Here is a 23,106-nt window from a genome sequence, read left to right as displayed (position 1 = left end):
CTCCCCGCCCTCCTCCGCCGCCTCCCCGCCGGGGCCTCCCCGCCGGGGCCCAGGGTGTCCCCCGCCGCGGGGCGTTGCAGGGGGCGCGGGCGAGCTGCTCCCCACCCCCGGCTTCAGTCAGGCGGGGCCTGCCCTTCCGCGCCCCCCGGGACGCCCTGGGGCGGGCGGGGGCTCCTCTGAGGGAGCCGGAGGCAGCGGAGTGCCCGGAGCCGCCCTCCCCCGGCTGGGTGTGGGCCGGTGGAGCGCGTTTGTCGTGAGCAGCCGTGTCGGTGGGAGGCAGGGCGGGCTTCCCGGGGGGAAATGGTCAGACTGTCTGGTACAGCAGCTCCTTCCTTCCTTTGCTACCTCCCGGCGGTACAGAATCAGTATTAAGTACTTTTTTTTTGCCCCCTTTTTTTTTTTTTTATGGAGAATACTGATAGTTCTCGTAGGTTTTATGGTTCACTGTTGAGAGAGACGTTGGTAACTGATTAGGTTTACTGCAGTCATGTCAGGATCAGCCCCAGAGGAGCCTCAGACCTCCATCCCTCAAAGCACAGCTAGTGTTTCCGATCCCACTCCGGCTGCTGGTGGACCTGGAAGCTCAAGTGACAGTTCCTTCGGTGAGCAAAATCTTAGCTTCACCACCACAGACGTCAGCCTGGTGGAGATGATGGAAATTGAGTATACCCAGCTGCAGCACATACTTTACTCGCACGCGGAGGCACAAGCTAGTGAAGGTGAAGTGGAAGCTAGGCTCAATTCTTTCTCCTCGCCTGGTCGTTCTGCAGACACCCCTCTGCACCAGACGTCACTGAACAGCAGTCAGGACGGGTGTTCATCACACAGCTCTGGGCATCAGTCGGTTTACCCAGTTCCCTGTCAGTCGGGGTTCCCTTCTGACAGCAGTTTGCTAACTTCAAACCCACGTTTGGGCTACGCTGACTTTCAGGAGCTCAGAATGATGTTACTTAGTGAGTCTAACCTCCCTTTGAGCCGAACAGATAAAACGTGTAACAGTAGCTCTGTAGAAGTCCCAGGATACAGTTTAGTAAAAGTTAAACATGATGAAAATTCTGATGGGTCGAATAAAGAAAACATACTTGTTGAAAATTCGGCACTGGCACCAGAGCCTAGATCTAAATCTGCAGTCAGAGTTCGGTTGGAAGACAGATTCAACAGCATCCAGACAGAAAACCCCAGATGTCAAGAACCCCAAGAATCTGGAGTAACTCTTAACAAGTGTGTTGCAATTAATTTTAGTTTATGTTGTTAGACTATGTATCATCATATAGTTCAAAACTAATTTTCTACCTGAAACCTAAGAACAGTACTTTTTATAATGATCGATTGGGCTTTTTAACATTGTGCCAGTCAAACGTGGCTGCAACGCCACGGACTCAGATTAGGCCCCTCTGTATAGTGCATAAATGGTACAGAATGTAGTTTCAAAATTAATTACTTTTTACAACTTCATTCTTGATAACAACATGTAATGTAAATTAAGGTGAGAGAACAACATTGCCTAGTTTTACTTGCTAAAAGCACGGTAAATTTTTGATCATCATAAAATATTAAGAGCGATTGATTAGTGTTACAATGTGGAGACCTGACTATGGGGGGGGAAACTGAGCAAAAATTTTGTTTTACAGTCTGGCCTTGTAACTGTATTAGTGTGCTGATACAACATTTTAGTGAGGCATAGAGCTGAATTGTTACGGCACAGAATAAAATACCTTCTCATCTGATTTTTTTTTTTTTTTGGTCCCTGAAGTAGGCAATAGTAATGATTTCTGTTTACAGTAAATTAAAGTGGTTTCTTGCTGATAGTTACTAGAAGTATGTGTAGCTGTAAATTTTTCTGCACTCACTTTCAAGTTGTCTGGTATGTTTTCTGTGTTTTTTTTGTTGTGTTTTTTTTTTTTTTTGAAGTTTAGTAACATTGATTCGACAGCCGTCAGAACTGATAGGTGTTCCTCTTCATCAGCAAGACAACAAGTGTGTTGCATTAGGGAAAAATAAGACGGCACCTGCCACGCCTTCTTTACAGTTCACGTACCCGTTATTTACTATGAACGCGTGTTCTGCTGCTGGAAGTGCTAATCCTGCACAGGCACAGGTAGGTGACGTGTTCAGCACTACTCGCACTCTGCTGATTTCAAATGCTCATAGCGTTACCTCTTAGGTGCAATGTAATTCTAAAGGTTTGGGTTCAAGTGTGACTTGGTTTGAACAGGAATGATCAGAATGATCTGTAATGCAATTTATTTATTCTTATCTTTAAAACCATCAAAAGTAATTTGCTACGCAAACCAATTGTGTGGCAGTTATGTTATTTGTAATAACGTCCAGCCAGGTAATGATCAATAGGCCATTAGATTTCTTACTGGAAGGACTTTTTTTCTTGAGTTTATCAGTGCAGCTGCTTCACCTATGCGAGACGAGAAAGAGACACTTAGTACCATTTTCCATGGGTCCCTTTTTTCCTAATTGATTTTGATGAAAGAGATATTTTTTTTCCCCAAACTCCCAGTAACTTCTGAAGCGAGAATGGTAGCATGGCACTCAGAAATGTCAGAGGTATCCCAAAAAAACGCAGCAGTCTGTTAAAATCCTATGGTATCCTATGGTTGTGTGCAGAAGTAATTGGGATTTATTCTGATACAACACATTGAATCATGGGGCTAAAACTTGAAGAAGTTAACATGAAGATATCAAAATAATCTCTTTTTATGCATATAGTCTTCTAAGTATGTCTGTTTTGGTTTTCACAGACCTCTGGGACATCTTGCACTATTTTGGATGCTGCCAAACATCAAGACCTTGGGATACCCAAGACGTTCTCGTTCTGCTATCAGGAAATTGAATCCACAAAACAGACAGTAGGTGCTATGACTAAAGCGTTGCCTGAGGAAGTTTGGATTAAAGTTGGAGGTAAACCGTTTATCTTCTTTTCACTTAGATTTCTCTTGACCTTCAAATCTACTTTTTTTTCTGAATTTTTGTGTTTTTTAGAATGGATATGATTTTAGTGAATCATAAAAGGTGTGGGTTTTATGTCTGAGATATGCTTAGGGACTATGGGACTAGATTTCTCCAAAGAAGTTCAGCACCTATGATTTTAGCTGTACTTTCAAAATTCTTTAGCACTTCTTCTAGCTTGAAATAAGAAAACCCACGGCTGCAAAGTACCTTGGAAAAATCTGGGGCTCCAGTAAGCAACTGGTTTCTTTCTGCACTTTTGACTCCAAAGTTGGTACAGCAGATCTAGTCAGGATCAAACTGAAGAATGTTTAAAGGACTGCCTCAAATGCTTATCAAAGGCAGGCAGGATCTCATTGGGTTCTCAGAGAAAATAGAAGCTAGGAGGATTTTGAAACAGCAGGCAGTGCCTTAGGGCTTCCGAAGGACGTGCACTACTGTAAGAGTCAATCTAGGCTGGCAATAAAGCTTCAAAGATTATTCCACATAAATAAAGTGATTAAAAAAAAAAATAATTCCATGATCTTAACTTTCAGTGATTCGTGGGAGGGTTATAAATACATTGTCCTTTTCCTCTTTGTTTTTCCAAGAAGACACCATATGCAAGCAAACAATAAACAGAAGAAGCTGCAGCCGAATAAGCCCATCGGATACAAACATAGATCGCAAACCCCTGAGTGAAATTCAAAATACGCGCGATGATAGCCAGAGTACTGCGTCTGCCCAGGGCCCTTGGCAGTCCGCACAGGCAAATGCCAGTGTGCAGCTGCAAAGTGGTACACAGGACGGAGTCACTCAGCGAAGAGAAAGACATAACCGCATGGAGAGAGACAGAAGGTAATTTCTGTGAGTAGTGGCAAGACAGAAGTTTTTGAAGCCTAAATACTGATACTGTAACACTGCTGTCATTATCCAGAGTAAAATGTAAATTTTACATACTCTGTTTTACCTACAAGAAAAAGCAGTGCAGGTGGCAAGGGTTTAGTGTTCCTTAGAGGAAAAAATATGTATGTTTCATTGTGGTCGTCTTTGTTTTGTTACTCTATAAAGATAAGGTAACTTGCATCTAACATGACTAGTATACAAATACAAAGCTTGTAGCAAACAAAAAGTCCCCAAAGTTCATGGCTTGTAGCGCAGGTGAGTCGTCTTCCTTTTTTTATTTTTCAACTTCCTTCTAGCCCGTGGGTTGGTGACCTTTTGTATTTGCCTGTAGGCGCAGGATCCGGATTTGCTGTGATGAGCTGAATCTCCTGGTTCCATTTTGCACTGTTGATACTGATAAGGCGACAACTTTACAATGGACGACTTCATTTCTGAAGTACATTCAGGAAAGGCATGGTGATTCTCTGAAAAAGGTTTTAAATCTAATTTCATTCTTGTTCTTGATAAAAATGTGAAATGTTTTAAAGCTATCATAACACAGCTAAAAGTATAGGGAATGCTTCTGCTTGATGCTGTTTGTGAAGGACCTCTATATAATTGAAAAATTTTTTTTTTTAATAGCTGTCCTCACAGCAGTTTCAGTTCCGTAGTGTGAAATCATAGGCTGTCCTCAGGGTTTTCTAATCAGATTTTAAAATTTATATGTTTTTTTTTTTAGTTAGCCCAGTTCCTGAGTGTGATAGCATCAGGATGGCAATGTAGAATTTAGGTCCTCTTCAAGCATTCCTCCCCGCCCTCCCCTCCTTAATTTTCTCGAGCTGGTAGTGAAGTGATGAGAATCACAGCTGAATGCCCACGCTGTCTCAGTGCGGGTGAGAGCAGTAAAGGCTTATGTGCCTTTCTAAGCAGCTCCCAAAACGACACGGGTAGTTGCAGCCCCAGGGTAAGTCTGGCTTAGGAGCGTAGATGGAGTGCGTAGAGGAAAACCTCCTTCTCCAGATGACGCTACGGCTCCTCAGCACTTCTGTTAAAGGCATATTATATCTTTTTACAAGACACTAGTGAAACAAAAAAATGTATCTCTCAAGTAAATATCTACATTAAACATAATTGTTGTTTCTTTTTTGTATTTTGATTTTTAGGAATTTGAGACTCTGTTCTGTGGTAAAACAGGCAGGAGGCTAAAAATAGCAAGATCAGACTCATTTGTAACGTGTCCAGTGCAGGAAAACACGCATGGCTATGGAGACCAAGTAGCCTGAACTGACCGCCTTGGATTGTACAAGCGTGGCTAGCTAACAATGGCCCAAACTGTATTTTATTTTCTCTGTTTACATGCTGAACATGAATTGCAAACTATAACTTGTGAAAATACATAAATAGAGCTTTAAAGAAAATATTCTTTATTCAAAATGGAAATGAAAGTTAACTACCAGCAATAGCAATCAGTGCTCTGTTAAAGGGGCTTTGGGACCAGAAGCTACAAGAAAAATGTCATGACAGCTAAGTATTTTTCCCCTTTGGTTACCAAAAAATACGTTCTTTTTCTGTTTCTGGTTCTGCTTCGGGGTTTATTTTTGTTGTGTTGTGGTTTTGGGCTTTTTTTAAAGATGATGCAGTACAGTTAGATAGAGTTGTACAACATCAGTCTGTCCTATTATTTTAATGACTAGATGCAAATGTACTCTTCAAGTGTAAAAAGAAATTAATTACCATATTATAATGCCAATTTTTTCCATTAAAAATTTAAAGGCTATATTGATTAACTGAGTAAGTGCATGGCTTCTAAACGGTGCTGGTATTATGGAGTTCATATTTGCCATACACACTTTAATATACTTGGTCCCAAAAACAATGGTGTTAGCCTTTTTTTTTTTTAAATACAGTACTATTTTTGATGTCTATCACACAACTGTACAACAGCTTCTTAAATTGTTACTTTAGTCCAAGAGTGGCACATTGTAAGCAGTAGATTATTTAAATGCAGAAACTATTTTCATATTTAAAGATTAATATGACTCCTTTCTTCATAAGCTTTAGCATATAGGGCAGAAATAGCATAGTGTGTAAGCTGAGCGTGGTTTTATTAATTTTTTAAAATAGATGATGCTAGCAGGTTTTAAAGTACCAAAAGTTCTCCCAAAATAATACTGTTTTAAATCACGGATACGGACAATTTTGCAGCAATTTATTTCCAAACAATCCTAGTAAAACCAGTTCTGGCAAAACCAAATGGCATTTAGCTGAGTTAATTTGATGTGCATAATGACACTTACAACATCACAAAGAAAAAGTTAAAAAAAAATCTCCTTTTATTTTTACAACAGTTCATACAGGTGTTTTTGGCTGGACTTCAGAAGAGCATCCTTTCTTATTTGGGGTTTCATTCACAATTACTGTGCAAATAGCTTAAGTAGAGGTCGTGAAAATGCTGTTACTTAATGTCCTTTAGTATCATATGGAAATATACAAAAATCTCCCCTGTAAATTAAACTATATACATTACACCTTTCGCAGAAGTGGATTGCAAGAGGTTTACTATTTACTAGTCTTGGCAAATACTGGAGGTGCCATCTAAAAATTGGTAACTGACAGCACATACATAAGCTATGGTCTTTACTTAGGCCAGAATCTTAAGATATTAAAATAGGGGATATTTAAATGCCTGATTTCCCCTGCTGTAAGCAGCAGCGAGGTGCCTGAATACCTTAACCCCCTGTATCTTAGTGCCCAGACCTGCCTAACTGAAGGCAGTGGGAGCAGCACAAGGAATTCAACGGACAAGGCTCAAACATTTATACAGAAAATTCAGGATCTTAAGTACAGTTAGGGGGATGAGATGGTAAAAAGGAACAACGCTTCCTCTTTGCAGGTCTCTTGAACAAAGGGAGAAAGGGAAGGTGAGGTGGTTTAGCAGTAAAAATTCTGGGAAATAAGTGGGGGGAGGAGAAAATACCCATAAAGCATCTTGTAATTAAAAGTTTTCAAATCTGATGCTTTCTTTTTCATAGAACTGTCTCAGAGTCTCCACTTAATACAATAGAAGGAACATCTGTCCATTTATCACTATGAGGATTCGGTCTGTTTTCTTACAATGCACTGTTTATTTAAATATTCAGTCACTTCTCCACTTCTTGTACTCTTGTTTTATGACTTTTTGGAAGTCGATACTCCAACAGCTCCCATGCAAGCCGACGTGTCACATATTCCTGGAGTTCCCTGAGCCCCAATAGCACCAGGAGTACCAGGATCCCCTGGAAGACCGGGTTCACCCTGAGCACCGTCCCGACCGTTTTTAGTAATTCCAGGTACACCGGGTGGTCCTAAACAAGAAGGGGAGAAAGATTACATGAATTATTTCCTTCTTTTTTTTTTTTTTTAAATGTATATATGTATTACTTTTAGATTTCTTTGTGTGTCTGCACATCAGAATTGTTATGGCCTGTTGAGTCCGAGGTGTTGAATAAATTTAGGCTGAATCTGGAGTATGTGCATTGGATTTTTTTTACTGGAATTACCTCAGCGTAGTCGAAGGCAGATGTTTAGTATTGCGCTTTCCTTACTGCATGTGTCCACTCCGACTTCTGCTCACCAGTGCAGAACTGGTTTTATGAAATTATATGGATGCAACTGAATCATTGTGCAGATGTAATTGCAATTAGAAAAGCTGCTTTAATAGGTGAGCAAAATAAAGAATATTCTTCCTACTTTCTACTAGATACACATCCATTTGTATAAATTAATCTTTGAATCCTCTGATAAAGGATTCACGACTTCAGGAACTGGGACTGTAGCCAGGTACAGAGCAATAACACCACCACACTCAAAATCATTACACGAGGCAGTTCATAGTTGTTTCTGGTAAAATGAAATATTGTCCCCTTTTTCTCTTGTTTGACCTGTAAAGATGAGCTGAGGTGTGGAGGCCGCAGCTGGTGGTCCAGGCTGCAGCTTTGCACTGCGGCATTCTGCAAACAGAGCACCGAAACCACGTCCGTCAGGACACGGGCAGCAGGAGCTGGAGCTGCACGGGCGTCGCACACCTTTGCATGAGCTGATACATGCAGTAATTAACGCGCTCATTAACAAGCAGTATGAAGCGCCACCGCACAGAGTAACCTGACGCTGGCAGCCACGTGGGAGCGGGTAAGAGGGTTCTGGCTTCCCGATCTATAAAAGCTCCCGACCTTCCACAGCCCTTAGCAGGAGAAACCAAGAACGAGGGAGGAGCCTGGCTGTCCCGCAGCCGCTGCTCAGAAACATTCTCCAAAACCTTTAGGAGGAGACAGGAGTGGTGTGAAGAGGGGATGTGCTAACTGAGTCCTGCTGTTCAAATTGTCTGCACCTGCCGTACCCACAGGAAAACAGCCCTGCTGTAACCATCACGGGCACAAAGCGATGACAATATACTGCCGACAACATGCAGAGCTCTCCCTCTTAAGCCTTTAATTTATCATGGTTTGTTAAATTATGTGCACAGCCTTACCTTGAAGTCCTTGATCACCATCAGGCCCATCAATACCTTGACCAACAGGTCCTTTATCTCCCTTTTCGCCAGCGTCACCTTTAATCACAAACAGACAATTTCAGCAGCGAGTTGTGTACTGCAGCCCCATCCAAGGAGGGGAAGGGGAAAGACCAAGAGGAACTCCAAGTCCTCAGCCGGGGTCTTTGCTCACACTGCACCCTAAAGACTCAAACCCGCCCTCTAGAACCGCGTCAGCTGCCCAGGGCCTGATCGGTTTTCCTCCACTTCTGGAATTAGTACAAGTTTGCCATTTATTTCATGGGTGTAAAGGAGAAGGAGGTTGGTTTGGTCTTACCTCTGGGACCAGGGTCACCAAGTTCTCCTGTTGGCCCTCTGTACCCGGGGGGACCACGAGGACCTGGATGCCCAACGCTTCCCACGGCGCCAGGAGGACCTGGGGGACCAGCCGGGCCAGGACGACCCGTCATTCCAGGAGACAAGGGCTTCCGCAGATTAGCAGCTAACTGGGCAATTTGATCTGAAAGGAACAATTAAAAACAGCACGTCCGACACTTTCACTCTTTGCTTGGCCATTTGTCATCTGCCACCAAGTGTCCTTAATTGAGGGAGCAGCTGAAAACCCAGTGTCTGACGGTGAAGCAGGGCTGTGCGCCGGGGCAGGGCACGCACTGCCACTCCTGCACCCTTACTGCTTCTGGCAGAAGGAAACTGACCATTGACTCTGTCCTCTCATCTTTTTTTTTTTTTTTTTTAAGTAATTTTATTATTTATTTCTTTTTACATCTCCAGAGAAGGAGATTTTGGTCAGAAACCTGCAGGTTTTTAAGGCATTGATATTTCCCGTTTCCTAAACCACTTTGAAAGATGTCTAGTATTCTAGCAAATGATACTTAAAAATAATTAAAACAGGTTTTCTGAAACAATATTTCAGAGTTTCACTTCATCCCCAACAGTGACCATAAATGCAGAACAGTAAGTTCAAAGAAAGAGGAGGACTCTCTGGGAGGCAGCGGGAGTTCAGGACGAGCCGGGTGAGGGCAGACGCCGCCCAGCGCGTGCCACGCTTGTGTCAAAGGCACTTTCGGCACACTTTGTAGGGCAGCAGGATGAATCATGTAAAAATACTCATTTGAGAAAAATGAAGGACATCCCAGACAACAAGGTGACCTCTGGAATAATTTCCTTACATTAAATGTCAACGTATCTTTTCTTACTGAGACAGAAAAATAACATATCTCAGGAGCCATCTTATGTTCAGGGTCAGCTAAATATGGCAACTAAAGTCAGTTTTCTCTCAGTAATACTCACCATTTATCATTTCCCCACAGAGTTCTCTAATACGTTGTTCACTGGCCTCTTTGCCCTGTAATTAACAGAAGAATCTGTCCTTACACAAACCACGTTATCAATAACCGTCCCCCACAGAAGCTTCGGGACGTGTCGCTCATTCCCAGCAGCTGGGGAGGAAGCACAGGATCCCGCAGGAAGAGCGGGGGGGTTCTCCCCATTTCAAAAGCTTCAGTTTAGCAGCTCTGTCCTACTAACGGCAGAGATTCATTTTAGTGTTAGGCCAGGTATTTAATCTGGGGCTTCCGTGGCCTTTCCTGAACGCTGGAACGCGAGCTCCGGACCAAGTCTAACATTCGAAGCAGTGAGCAGGAGTTGGATTTTTAAATGAGCAACTTCTAACTCACTCTTGTAATGAGAAGGGTGACTTACAGCCGGTTCCAGTGGACGCAGATCATCTGTCCATGTACCATTGCGAGGGAAGATTAATTCTCCCAGGCGCACATTCTGGGGGATTTTAATTCTGAATCTCGCAAGGCGTTCATCTTTTTTGCACTGGTGAACTCCCGCACCTGCAGTCACCTCCTTCCGCCTGCCCAAAAGCAGGACCTTATTTTTTGAATACGCATCCAAAATCCACGATCCATTTATTGGCTTCAGAGACCCCCCTGACTGCGCCCAGAAGCGGGTAATACTCACAGGAGGCCCCGGTTTGCCCGTGATGCCGGGAACACCTTGCTCCCCTTGATGTCCCATGGGCCCTGGGTGTCCCGGGATCCCTGGTGCTCCAGCTGTCCCATTAGGTCCCTGCACACCTTTCGGACCAAGTTCTCCTCTTTTTCCTGGCTGTGACGAGGAAGGAAAAAAACCCAACTGCTTAAAAACAGAAAACATGGTCCATTCTTTTCTCACGGGGATTAGTTAAACCTTTCTCCGGGTTTCCTCAACTGATCTGGCTGATCATCAACGTCTCTTACATGGTACAGGTGATTTTACATACGTATGTCATGACAACAGGAGTCCCTGCTGCAGCAAAATGATCAAACACATTCGAATGCTTTGAATGACAGAAGAAACATTGTCATAAATTTTATAGTATGACCATGAAGAAAACCTGCTTCTAGGAAATGACGCTAGAACATAGTTTACGGAGATACATCACCAAAAGATGCAATAAGCACGTTTACTCCCAAACCTTTTGGGGCACATACCTCTCCTTTTTGGCCGGGGGGACCAAAGGGACCCTGTTAGAACGAAAAGGGAAATAAGAAAGAAAGATCCATTCAGAAAATGCACATCTAAAGTCAAACCTCCCAAGCTCCGGGAAGCCGTGAGGACAAGTACATGGCATCTGACGGGCTTTTCTAGCAAAGGGGCCAGGAATGGCAACAGGCTGCTGGAGACCGGACTCAGCCCTGGCACAACAGGGAGCGGACTCTGACGCCAGGACTCACCCCGGGTCCCGATGCTGAACGCGGGTCCAGGCAACCTGGCTACTTCTTGAGGCGGACCAAACCCCCCACCGACAGAGCAATGTCGACCCCTCTGAGGGGCAAAATGACAAATGAGCACCGATACGCCACCGTTCTGCAACGGCCACAGGGGCTCTCCGGTGCTTCCTGAAGACAAGAGGAGCTGATGCACACCCTGAACACGGTGGTGGGAAACCTCGGGTTGCCTTCTCCTTCTCGCAGCCAGCAGGGCTGGAGCTCTTGGACCATTAATTCTCACTGACCATATTAGTTCCTGATTTATGTTCCTCTAGACCCATCTGTTATCTGAGGAGTCAACGCTAGCGCATTCAAGGACACCTACCAGTTCTCCTTTGTCACCCGGGAGGCCATCTGCTCCAGCAATGCCCTGAAAGGGAGATACCAGAATTAACACTGCCCCTGCTGGTGCACAAAGATTGTTGGCAATAAGGCTCGGTCTGAGACATGAACAACCTCAGCTCCTAAGGGAGATGGAGGCACTTGGCAGCTTTACAGCTGTTTCAGCAAGAGGAAGTTCTCTCTTCCCAAAGCTGAGCTCTACAGTAGCTGTTCCCCAGCTGATGACGACACTCATGGTGGAAGGCAGCTGGCACGAGGACGAGGTGCCCTTTGCGACAAGCTGGTACTGGGACGAAAGGCTGAATTCATACAGATGGGGTGGCCGTGGAAGACATCCACGGGCTGGCGCTGGCACTGCTCTTACAGGGAATCCAAATGTCGGGTTCCCCAGCGCTGGGTCTCACGGAGAACGTGAGTTTGCAACAACAGCTAAAGGTTCAGTGTCCAGCGTAACGGTGTCCTCTAGGTTTCCTCAGAAGAGTCGCCTGCAGAATGGCTTCATCCTGCCCTTAAACAGAAGCGATCCACCGCTTGGTGAGGACCGTCACCCTCCCTCTCTGGGGACGCTAATGTAAAGGTGGCTAAAGCTCTGGTGACATTAATTTTACTGGCCGTGACAAAGAGCATCAATTAATCCAACAGCAGCATGGGCCATCCCAGCGTTGCCGGGGGCACCCTGCCGGCACCGGCCGCACGGGCAGCGCTTCCCGCGCCGAACGCTCTGCTGCGGAGCTGACTTATTGCACGGCAATTAGAGCAGATAATGAACACTGTTACGGTAACTTCTGCTCGACAGCCATAGATCACTGCAAGAGAAACGCGGGTTACGCTGCTCTTCCCCTTAGCGACAACACGGGGACCGCACAGACGCTGACGCTGTAAATAAAACAAGAAACGCTTGCTGGAAAAGCATGGGGCTTCTGCAAAAACCCAGTCACGCATTAAGGCATGTCACGTATTTGATGAAAAGTGGCTCAAAAGCTCATCAACTGAGACTAATCCAACCACAGAAGTTAAGCAGCAAAAAGGAAAAGATTCCATTTGTCTGTTAGGCTGCCTTTGAGGCGAGGACAAATCCTCTGCGTCGGGCAGAGAAAAGCTGCGCTTCGGAACTTAATTTGGGAGGAACATGATGCGAGGAGCTCGCGTACGGCGCGGCACACCTCGCGGGTACAAAATAAACAGCCAGTCTCCAGCATTTTTATCCGCATTTTCCTGCGTCCCCATTAGAACAGACCACGTCTCTGTCACCAACGCAGGGAAAACGGGAGCAAAGAGGGTTTTGTTGGTGCCGGCTCCAGCGTGTTTGAGGGGAGGAAAGCAGGCTGGGCTGCCAGAGGCTGCACCTCGGGCAGGGTTTAAACGGCTCTGCTGACCACGACGTGGAAGTTATCCCAGGAGAAAGATCAGCTTCACTTACCTGGTTACCTTTGGGACCAGGGACACCAGTAGGACCCTGAGAATAAGTAAAAGAAAGAAGGCAAATGAGCTCAAACTGGCATTTTCCTGTGAATTCCTGGTGCGGTCAGACATTCATTCACCCAGCAAGGGGTTGGGAATTCATCTCCCAGCTGCCAAGTAGGAGGGACCAAATCTTACTCATACTTCTTCCAAACAAAAAGAGATTTTTAAGCATCCTTTTAAGCTAGTTTTGTGTTGTGGGACAGTTTCTCTTGCCTACAGCGCCGAGCAGCTGCCGGGACCTCCCAGCTCAGGCCTGGTGGTCTTCTGCCCACCGCGTCCTCATCCAACCACACCAGAGAGACCTTCCGGAGATGGTCAATGCACCGCTCCCCACCTGCCTGGCACAGGTTAGCTACACCGGCCTTTTCATACCATCCTCCTCATCTCCTAAATAAAACTAAAATTAATTCTGTGCTTTAAATCCTAGTCTTCAAAACCTGTTTTGCAAAAGTCATCTTTCTCCTCCATCCCAGAGACAGGAACTCTCCTTTACTTCTGCCCCTCTGCTTTTCATTATTGTCATCTCGCGATCACGACCGGAACAGCAATTTAACAAAATCACAAATGAAAGGCCAAGGTCCAGGATGAGACGGGCGGGCAATTGATCTCTGCCTTTCACACCCGAAGACGTGAGGAGGAGACTGAATTTACTTACGGTATAAAATGGACGAGAACATTTATTACTGCAACGGCAAAAAGTCAGGATGGCTTTTCACGGCTTTATTAGACTGTCAGTTTTCCTGGGATTTAGAGTTAGGTGCTCCTGACTCTGAGATTCACAGAACAACACGGCCACAGGAATAAAATACATTTAGACGATGACCTGATTATCACCCGAGGGATAATTTAGGCAGCTTGAAATTCCTTCCGAATTTAACTCTGTCTACCTGGCATCCCCAGAGAGGACACGAGATGTTTTCAGCCCCATTCTGTGACTGTGGGTCCATTTAGCAGAGCCAACGAGGAGCTCAGGAGAACCCCAGGATTTTTTCTCTACTGCAAAATCTACATGGGAAATTCAAAGATTTTACCCTTCGGACAGGATTTCTACAGCACATTCATCAGTCTGGCATCTGCAAACTGATCTTTTTTTAATAACTAGATCTGGAGATGGCTCAGCAGAACAGAATCTCCGAGGAGGCCAAACACATCCAACGAGGGCATGTCATTTTGCTCAAGTCATAAGTTAAAAAAGGAGGGATTTCTATTAAAGAAAAAAATAACTCTGAGCAAACCAGACAATGGAATGTGGAAATGCAAGAATTGCTGTGGCTATTTATAACCCCCATTTTGTGTTTGCCGATGGCAGAGACGATGTATTCTTTTCTGAACATTATCATCCAGATTTATACCTCCAACTTCACAGAGTCCCAAGGCCCCATGAAAGTTTATGGCAATAAAACACGGCTTAGTCTCCAAAGACTGTGTCCTGCAAGGAACGGTCCCTTAAAGAAAAGCTTAGCCCAGAAGATTTTGATTCAAACCCGTGTAATTCACAGCAGTAACAATTCCCAGCAGCAGGAACAAGCGACAGGACTTTAGGACCACCATCTCCACGGCCACCAGCCATCCTCACAACTAACACATCTGCCAAGCATCTACCGGTGCCACCACGGAGCCGAGAGAGACGTTGCCCCGGACGGCTGCCAGCATCCAGAATCCCCAGGAATTTGATCTTAAAAAAAAAAATCCTTAGGAAAAATATTTACCTATTGCTACCACAGCAATAACAGCCAGATCCTTCCCTTCCCCAATATCCTGCTCCCACAAGATGGTTTATGTATCGCCTCAATCCTATTTTATACCTTACGGTCAAACGCGTTAAACCTCTTGTATTTCTCATGCAAGAAAGCACACGTACTGATACGCTGGTTTATATTCCTGGCCGCAGTCAGTCCAAGGGCTGTGCAAAAGCGTATCAGTACTTGTTAACTCAGGCTTGCAGGGATATATATAAATTTTTTTTTTTCTTTGCAAAGGAAAAAAAAAAAAAAAAAGCCGGAATTGATTTCAGGAGAGCACGATGGGTGAGCCGCAGCTGGCGCGCTGTAGTTGTATCGATCCCGTGTATCTGCAGCTCTCCGCTCTGTAGGCCGGGGACCAGCGGGCCGGGCTGGCAGCGGGGCAAAGCCACGGTGGGACCTGCCGCCCTCTTTGTCCCCGCCCCGGCAGACGCCGGAGGCTGTTTCTTTAGGCTACAAAGACACGATCGGAGGTTTTAGGGTCTTCCCAGCCCAAATGCCCAGTAAGGAGCGTGTAACTCGGCAGCGCTGTGCCCGCGGGGAGGAGGACTCCGGGCACACGTGGCTGTCACCGACACTGGTGGGACTGGGGGGGCAGCGGGACGTTCCCCTCAGCACCCCCTGCACACGCAGGGGCGCAAAGTCTCCAGCGTTACCCAAACCTGCTGCGGCGTGTTTTCCCGGGGAAAGCTGTTAACGAGCTAGGGCGTTAAGAAACAATCAACAATTACATCTTAGAGTAACTACACTTCACTTCAGAGCCAGAAATAAACCCTAGATTATATTTTATTTTGCTTTAAGCATAACATTTTCCTTCCCTCTGCCCGCAGCAGCTCTCTGGACGCCGGGCTGCTCCGAGCAGGGGCCTCTTCCCCTCAGAACATACATTTTTTCACCGCAACGAAGCCCCGAACGCAGTCAGGACCCTGGAGCTCCACAATGACCCTCCTGTTCTACGCTTCCAGGCCAACCAAGAGGCTCTTTTAAACCTGCCTGGAGCCGGCACAGAAGGGCCATTGTGAAACCCCCGTGGTGCCGCTGTGATTGCTTATACAGGAATTTCACCTTAAAGCTGGAGTCGAGGGAGCCGGCGAACACACGGCTCCTGTTCTCCTGCAAGCCCTGAACAAGTGTCATTCACTTTACTCCGCTGGCTTCTTTTAAATGAGAATGAATTCATTTAAATAAAAAAGCTGCATTTATTCTGAGGCGTGGGGCCCAGGTGTGTTGCTGTTCAGAAAGAAAATCATCGAGTAAACTGTAATTTTTTAAAAAAAATAAATATATATATCCAGAAATCCTAATCAAGCAGCTGAAGAACAAAGATGCGTGGATCAGCTCTCCTGTGCTCACGGGGAGCAAGGCTTTGGTGAAATCAGCACACAGAGCAGGGAAAAAGCCCCCAGTCGTCTATTCTGGCTAGAAATGGAGCCCAAAGTCTCTTTTAAACAACCCCTGCTGTCTAAAAATAGCGTGAATTCCTGAACTGAAATGGAAACAAGGACAGGAACAGCAGAGACATGATGCTTGAGTCCTGCTACCTGCTGTAGGGTCCGTCTTGGGCAGCCGCAGCGGGTGGCCTGGGACACCCAACGTACCCACCTTCTACCCAACCTGCTTGTGCTCGCGGGGGCGACACCAGCTACGGCGTATCTGGGGGCCCCGTTACGCTCTAATTTCACTCCTCCCAAACAGGAATTGGTTATGGATGTTTTCTCCTTACCCTGTCACCTAACTCTCCACGAATTCCCGTTGGACCAGGAAGGCCAGGTTCACCACTGGCACCTTTGGGACCCTGTTAAGAAAACACAAAAGAAAGAGCGACAGCTTAAAGTTGACATCCCCAAAGTTCACCAGGCTCCACAACATGTTCACAAAGGTCATTTGTCCTTGATGTCCTCTCTCCTTTCCCCCCCAGGACCCAGGGACACCTTGCTTTGGTCGGTAGAGCGCTCTGATTTCTGCCCCACCACGTTTCAGCCACCTGCCGAAGCGCTCCAGCCTTTGGCTGGCCCGGGCCTTTTGCTGCGACCCCTGACCAAGTGATGCTCCCAGAAGGTCGCACCCTACACTGGTTTTCAGCCAGTTTCACTGGGGAAACAGTGACACTGGTTGTGAACTGTTGGAAGAGGGGGGGGACAAGACGTGAGAGCCCCGGTGCGGCAGAAGGGAGGAGCTGACTGCAGACACACCAGCTGGGAGCGTCCAGGTCGAGGAGGAATTCAGGCGTCTTCACATAGGTCAAACTCAAACCCTCCCTTAACAAACACTAAATATAAATTGTTCCGGCAGGCAGCTTATCCAGCCTTGTGCTTTTTCTACCGTACTGTGTTAATAAAAGTGTCAGTCTGGGTCTGGCAAGTGGAAAGACGTTTCTTCCCATCGCTTGTTGCCATCACGCGCTTCTCTGGCCAGAGCTTTGCAGAGAACAGTGGCCTGACAGAACGTGACGCACCTTAAACTCCCCCTGTCGGCACCCACCTGGAAACCTCTGACACCGGGGGCTCCCATGGGGCCCTGAAGACCAAGCGGGCCCTGAAAAAGAGAAAGAAAAGCTTTGGCAAGGAGAAAATTCGGGACCAGGGAAGTTATTTGTGTGATTCAACTCATGTCTAACAGGGAGAGCAGGCGGTTCTGCACCGCGGCACGCGGTGGCATCGCTGATGGACCTGATGAGCCACCGCGAAACCGTGCTCAGTGTTTACTGAGCTTCCTTAATATTATTATTAACAGAAATGCTTATTTATAAATATTAATGCTTAATGACAGATCATACTCATAAGCAGTAAAGATCAGTGACAGCAAAAGGTGGAGGCATGACAGAGCACAGACCATATACATTAAAGGGGATCTGATAACCCAATATTACGCTTTTAATTGATCCAGTTCTGCAAGAAGCTACTGTAAAACATGTGCTGCATGCTCTCGGCCACGAAAAAAGGCAACTGTGTCCACTTTCTTGGACAAACTTTGAACTTGCAATACAGAAAAAGCATCTTATGCGGTTAGTGCAGGTGCTGTTAAGAGCCCGGCTCACTGGGCAGAACACGAACATTAGAGCATTACCATTAGGAGTCTCTATTGCTTTCTACTGAGAAAAATCACACATGCGATAAAGATCTTGGGCGAAAAAAGCCCTAAGTAATTTAGGCATCTAAATCCCATTTCGTAAAGCATCCTCTTGAAATCGATGCCTTAGGCAAACTCCTGTTACAAGGTGGGACTTCGGCTTTGTCTCCTTTCACAGCCGCCTCTGCTGGGTGTAGAATTAGGGGACGTAAATGAACTCCCAACCGGCCGCTGCAGGCAGAGGATGGCTCCGCACGGGCCGTCTGAGGAACCCGCCGCCTTCTGGATTGCAGCGCGGGGGCGCCTGTGTTAAACGGCATCTCTCTTCTTTCCTTGAGCTTTTTTCCCCTCATCGTTAGCCCTACAAGTTCTCCCTGGGATCTGAACACACCCGCTGTCTCCTAACATTTTTTTTCTGGTCGTCATGAAGAGGAAATCCTCGTGCGATGCGTGACCCAACGGACGATGCCAACCGGTCGCCCTTATCCCTGCCTGGCTCGAGGCGGGCACCGCCGCCACCCTGCGCTGAACCAGGCTCTGCCCAGGGCCAGGAGCCGAACTGCTGAGATCACGCTGGAGAACCGCCGTTCTGTTTCCACTTCTGACTTCTGCTGGTAATTCGGTGAGGAACTTTGAGAACTATAAATGCAGAGCTCTAGGAAAGTTATGTTAAATTGCACCCAAAATGACCCTGCTGTGCCGGCGCCTTTAAAAGTGGTGGGACCTGATAGAACCTGACCGCCTGCGCGCGGGGAGAAACCCTTGGTTTGCTGTAATAAAGAAAGCCAAATTGTTTTGAGCCAAACAGCCTTAACGCTAGACAAGCCTGCAGCTCGCAGATTACTTTAACGCTATTTCATATAAATTAGGACTCTAATAACACAAATCAGAAATTAGAAATCCAGGTTAGAAATAAACACGGGTTCATCCGCTGTTGCGCCCGGGCCAGAGGTCAGCACCAACGCGATTAACTCAACTGCATTTGATTTCTCTATAGTAACGTGACACCTTTTGCGGGGCCAGCTATTTTGATGAAAAATTGCCGACGTAAAAACAAATATTAATAGTCTAGTCTATTTCTAAGGCTGATTTCCCTCTCCGTGGAAGTTTAAACAGCAGCTGCTCACGAACAATAAATCATCGTACTGTTCCATTTCTTGCAAGCGGCACAACACCAGAAATGCTGTTAGACTCGCTGCTGGATTTCAAAATGAGATTGAGAGATGGGGGGGGGGGGAACCAAAAAAACAGAAAAGAAAAAAGCCCAACAAAACCACTGGAAGGTCAGGTCCAACCACAACGGCAACACTAGCTGGGGAGTGACAAAATAAACGGTATCCAAGCTTTTTTCATAGTGTGAACAAAACCAAGTTGGTATCATCCTGATACCATTTATTATTATCACTGCTGTCGAGGAGGGACACGACAGGTAGCCATGCAGTGATTTTCAGGTTTGCACTGCCACTCCTGGTGCTTTTTATTTCTCAGGCTCCGAGATGACGCAGGGAATGCAATGAAAGTGGGAACAAGATGCCCCGCTGGGGACCTCAGCAGTTTCTAACCCCAAAGTTTCAAAAAGTCGTCAGTTCACAGAGTAAAAGTGAAAACCGCCAGAGCTGTGTGTGGGGTTTATCTCCCAGGGGCTCACACCGACAGGGTCCCTGGTGTGAGCCCTGCCGCGGTACTGGCTGGGAGAAGGAAACGTCTGAAGAGATTCCCCACCCGGAGACTCTTCTGGCGTTGCACCCGCCGTACGGACATTTTCCAGCAGTTGGGAAAAGCACGCAACTACGTGCGAGAAAGGCAAGAGACTCCCAACGGGTCTAAAACTTTTTAACACTTTTCAAGCCCCTGTCGTTTCACCCTGACGACGTCCAGGCTTTCCCGCTTTGCTGCTTGTACGGCTTCAGGTTTTGCGGTGAACTTCTACTGCTCCAAGGAAAGCGACAGGGGAACGGGAAGGATTTCACGTTCCATAAGCTGGTGGGAATGTACGTTGCAATAACTTAATGGGAGTTTTGCTTCATTAATGACTCGCGTTCAGCACAAGGTGAACCTGATTATCAGTGCCCAGTCAGGGAACTGCGGAGTGTCCGGTCTCTCCTGCCTGACTGTAGCAGCTCCACAAACCTCTCGGACAACTGCAGCTTTCTTTGCCAAATGAAACGGGAGGAACCGCTTTGCATTTGCACCCAGCTGTCAGGGAGAGCGGGATCTGACCCGTTTCTGGGGGAGTAATTCCTCCGCTGCCAAAACTCCCCAGGGGCAATGCCAGGAGAAAACACGGCCTTTTATTTTATCCAGAGAGTAATCCCAGGTACTGAACTCGACTTTGGTAGCTATTTGATTTCCCAGCAGTGTTGTACTTACAGTTGCTCCTCTGGGTCCCGGCAGGCCTCTCTCACCAGGAACACCAACGTCGCCCTGGCAATAACACCAAAGTCAGTCACCGAAGTCATTTAGGAGCTATGAATCCACCCTTCCCAACCCACTGCAGAGCCAGAACGTATGCCTGGATCTCAGGCTATTTTAATCCCAAACTCCCTGCCCTGCTGCCCCATCCACAAGCCCCGCTTGCGTGGGGCCGGCCGGGAGCGCCCATCGCGGCGTGTTACAGGCAGCACGGCACCTATCGCCTTCCTGAAAGCTTTATTTGTGCAGGGAAGCAGCATGCGAGCTCCAGCTTCGCAGCTCGGTTTAAAACACGCTCAGCAAATCTCACGATAAGCGTAAACGATGGGGATACGTACAGGGATGCCTGGCTCTCCAGAGGGACCCGCCGCTCCCATCTCTCCAGGACTGCCCTGCAGGGGGGAGAGCAAACACTCGGTTAGGGCACGACTGCAGAGAATGAACAGAGGAGAGAGTTAAAACCTGGATCAGGAAATAAAAGCAGCTTTAAACCTTTGCATTTTTAAGACCAAGAAGAGAAAATTCTAAAGAACGGACATTTAAAAAATGTTTCACGGACATTTAAAGACATTTCACGGACATTTAAAGAACAGATGAGCTGTACAGACGTCCTGTCCCGGGAGCAGTGAGGGCTGCCAGCCCCAGGGCAGTGCCACCGTATCCCATCTCAGACTGAGCGAGACAGGGATGCTCTTTGGGAGGGATGCTCAGGACACACCAATTTAATTCATTTTTGCATCACCTCGATGCAGGAAGAAGCGCCTTCCTGCAGCGCTCTCTCACGCATGAGGATTAACAAGAGCAATGATGCGGGTACCAAGTTTAGTAGCTTCCCCACCAGAACCCACCATTAGGTTCACTTACTGGTTCACCCTTTGAGCCTTTAAGACCTGCTCTTCCAGGCAGCCCCTGAAAAAAATAAAACCCAAGCCCGAAATTAAAGCAATATCAGAAGCAGTGGAGTTACTAGGTTTGTTATTCTGGTCTGATTTGACACACAAGGAGCAACACTTGCTTGAAGCAATGGAGGATTTACATTTCTGCAGCTTTCACCGTGAAAATTATGGCTTCAATTTCCCTCTTGCTGACTGCACTAGCAGCTCTACGTACACTAATCCTTGACAATTAGAGCAAAGAGGAGGAATATACAAATAGAGCAACGGCAGCAACATTCTGCACAGCAGAAACCTCTCTCCAGGGGTGTTCAAAATATTCTGCAAGACGGGAAGAAAGCCATACTTTACCCCTATTTAAATGGCTGGAAGGCTGGAGAGATCACAGAATCATAGGGTTGGCAGGGACCTCTGGAGATCACCCTGTCCAACCCCCTGCCAGAGCAGGGTCACCTGGAGCAGGTGGCACAGGAACGCCTCCAGGCGGGGTTGGGATGTCTCCGGAGACGGAGACTCCACCACCTCTCTGGGCAGCCTGTGTGCATTGCAAAATGAAACGTTTTGCCAATGAACACTGGTGAGGTGAGGACAGAGCTCAGGGTATTGTTCAATTACGGTCACTTGTATCCCAGATCTTACCTCCCCGCATAAGGGACGCAAGTCACTGGGATGTGAAAGAGAAAACCCCCCTCAAATTTAAATTTTAAACGGAGCCAGAGCGGCCAGAAGCCAGGGTATTACTGTATTAGTATCTGGTGCTACTCGGGATGTTTTCCGTTCTATCTTGTACACAGCTCCCCTGTTTGAATGGTGGGAAAAAGGCATTCCCTCTTGGTTTAAATGGGTCCCCTTGTGAGACAATAGGCAAAGCGGCCCCCCCTCTCCCCAGGAAGGGTCTCTGTAGGCAGCCCGAGCTGCTGCACCGCCCCGAAGGCGACGGGTCCTGCTGCCATACTCACAGGCAGTCCGTTGGGTCCCTTCTCTCCAGGAGCACCCATGCGAGCCGCATCACCCTGTGGATATCGAGAGGTTAGGAGGGACCCTCTGGTACTGGAAAATGGTCTGACACAGGTAGGGGACACATCCCCAGACAGGCATTTGTCATCTTCTCCCTCCCCACATGTGCAAGACCAAGAACCTGTTGTGTCTACAGAAGGCGGACACCCACTGGGTGCCCAGAGCCCCCAGGTCCTTCCCTAGTCCCCTTGCAGCTCCCAGCCCTCCTTGGCACCACGTGGTCCATGTTCCAGCGGGATCCCCATTCAAAAACCAGGCAACTAGTACCTGACAGCACTTTGTCTGCAGGCAATTAAAATAAACAGATGCCTCTGTCACCAGCTCTCAAAAGGCGTCTCTGAAGGCCTAGAGTCAGCCAACAGGAACCGCTAAGCGTAGGGACACAGCTGAGTTTAGATCATATGTGCACGGCCCATACATACATCTTTTTTCTTTAGGGAATTTCCTTGGGATTAATTAACAGAAGCAACTTCTCTCCTTCACTAGTTACGCTAATGGAAAACTCTTTAGAAGCAAAAGCTTTCCAGCCATGCTCTTTCTTGACAGGCACCAGAGCTTTGCAACACACACAGGACACCAACGGAAATCTTTCCTGCAGTGTTTAAGTAGGACTTTACAAACCTTCTCACCATCGAGTCCAGGAGCTCCATCTCGTCCATCCTTGCCAGGCATGCCCTGCAACCACGCACAACACAGGTTAAGGTCGTGAAGCAGATACTGCGGTTTGCAAAATAGGTTTTTCACACCAAAGAACCTTCTGGCAACGGGTCCAACTCCAGTTGTACTGGGGGACGGGGAGATTTTTCACCAACAGCAGTACAACTGGGTCTGGTCCAACCAGGATTATGCTGAAGGTTACACAGACCCACAGAGCAGAAGTTTGACAGCAAAGACTGTAAAACGCAAGATTTCTCCTATCATGTTTTATCTCACCATCCACAAGCAAGACAACAGTGAGACTTGCATCCTATTTAATTGACTTACAGGTTCTCCTATGAGTCCACGAGCCCCCGGGTTTCCTTTTGGTCCAGGTCTACCCTAGAAATCATCAATAA

The 23,106-nt window shown here is 46.9% G+C and overlaps 2 protein-coding genes across 3 annotated transcripts in view; one reads left to right on the top strand and one right to left on the bottom strand.

Moving 5' to 3' along the window:
- Positions 1–487: 487 nt before the first annotated feature.
- Positions 488–5,115, top strand: TCFL5 (transcription factor like 5). The gene is made up of 6 exons (XM_063350306.1): positions 488–1,221; positions 1,912–2,098; positions 2,754–2,913; positions 3,552–3,798; positions 4,178–4,319; positions 4,989–5,115. The coding sequence occupies exons 1-6, from the start codon at positions 488–490 to the stop codon at positions 5,106–5,108; spliced, it is 1,590 nt and encodes a 529-aa protein (XP_063206376.1). The 3' UTR covers positions 5,109–5,115.
- A 918-nt stretch (positions 5,116–6,033) lies between these two features.
- Positions 6,034–23,106, bottom strand: part of COL9A3 (collagen type IX alpha 3 chain) — a 39,435-nt gene continuing 22,362 nt past the window's right edge. For both annotated transcript variants that reach the window (XM_063349759.1, XM_063349760.1), the window contains 16 exons: positions 23,036–23,089; positions 22,673–22,726; positions 21,994–22,047; positions 21,006–21,050; positions 20,480–20,533; positions 20,100–20,153; positions 17,142–17,195; positions 16,384–16,455; positions 12,875–12,910; positions 11,438–11,482; positions 10,834–10,866; positions 10,322–10,468; positions 9,644–9,698; positions 8,670–8,852; positions 8,333–8,410; positions 6,034–7,169 (listed from right to left, as the gene is read on the bottom strand). In XM_063349759.1, the coding sequence (XP_063205829.1) occupies positions 6,994–7,169; positions 8,333–8,410; positions 8,670–8,852; positions 9,644–9,698; positions 10,322–10,468; positions 10,834–10,866; positions 11,438–11,482; positions 12,875–12,910; positions 16,384–16,455; positions 17,142–17,195; positions 20,100–20,153; positions 20,480–20,533; positions 21,006–21,050; positions 21,994–22,047; positions 22,673–22,726; positions 23,036–23,089 (1,194 nt within the window). In that variant the 3' untranslated portion in view covers positions 6,034–6,993. The remainder of the gene's footprint in view (positions 7,170–8,332; positions 8,411–8,669; positions 8,853–9,643; positions 9,699–10,321; positions 10,469–10,833; positions 10,867–11,437; positions 11,483–12,874; positions 12,911–16,383; positions 16,456–17,141; positions 17,196–20,099; positions 20,154–20,479; positions 20,534–21,005; positions 21,051–21,993; positions 22,048–22,672; positions 22,727–23,035; positions 23,090–23,106) is intronic.

Source organism: Chroicocephalus ridibundus, chromosome 12 (genome assembly GCF_963924245.1).
Source record: "Chroicocephalus ridibundus chromosome 12, bChrRid1.1, whole genome shotgun sequence".
Taxonomy (NCBI): Eukaryota; Metazoa; Chordata; class Aves; order Charadriiformes; family Laridae; genus Chroicocephalus; species Chroicocephalus ridibundus.
This window is presented reverse-complemented; position numbering and strand designations above follow the sequence as displayed.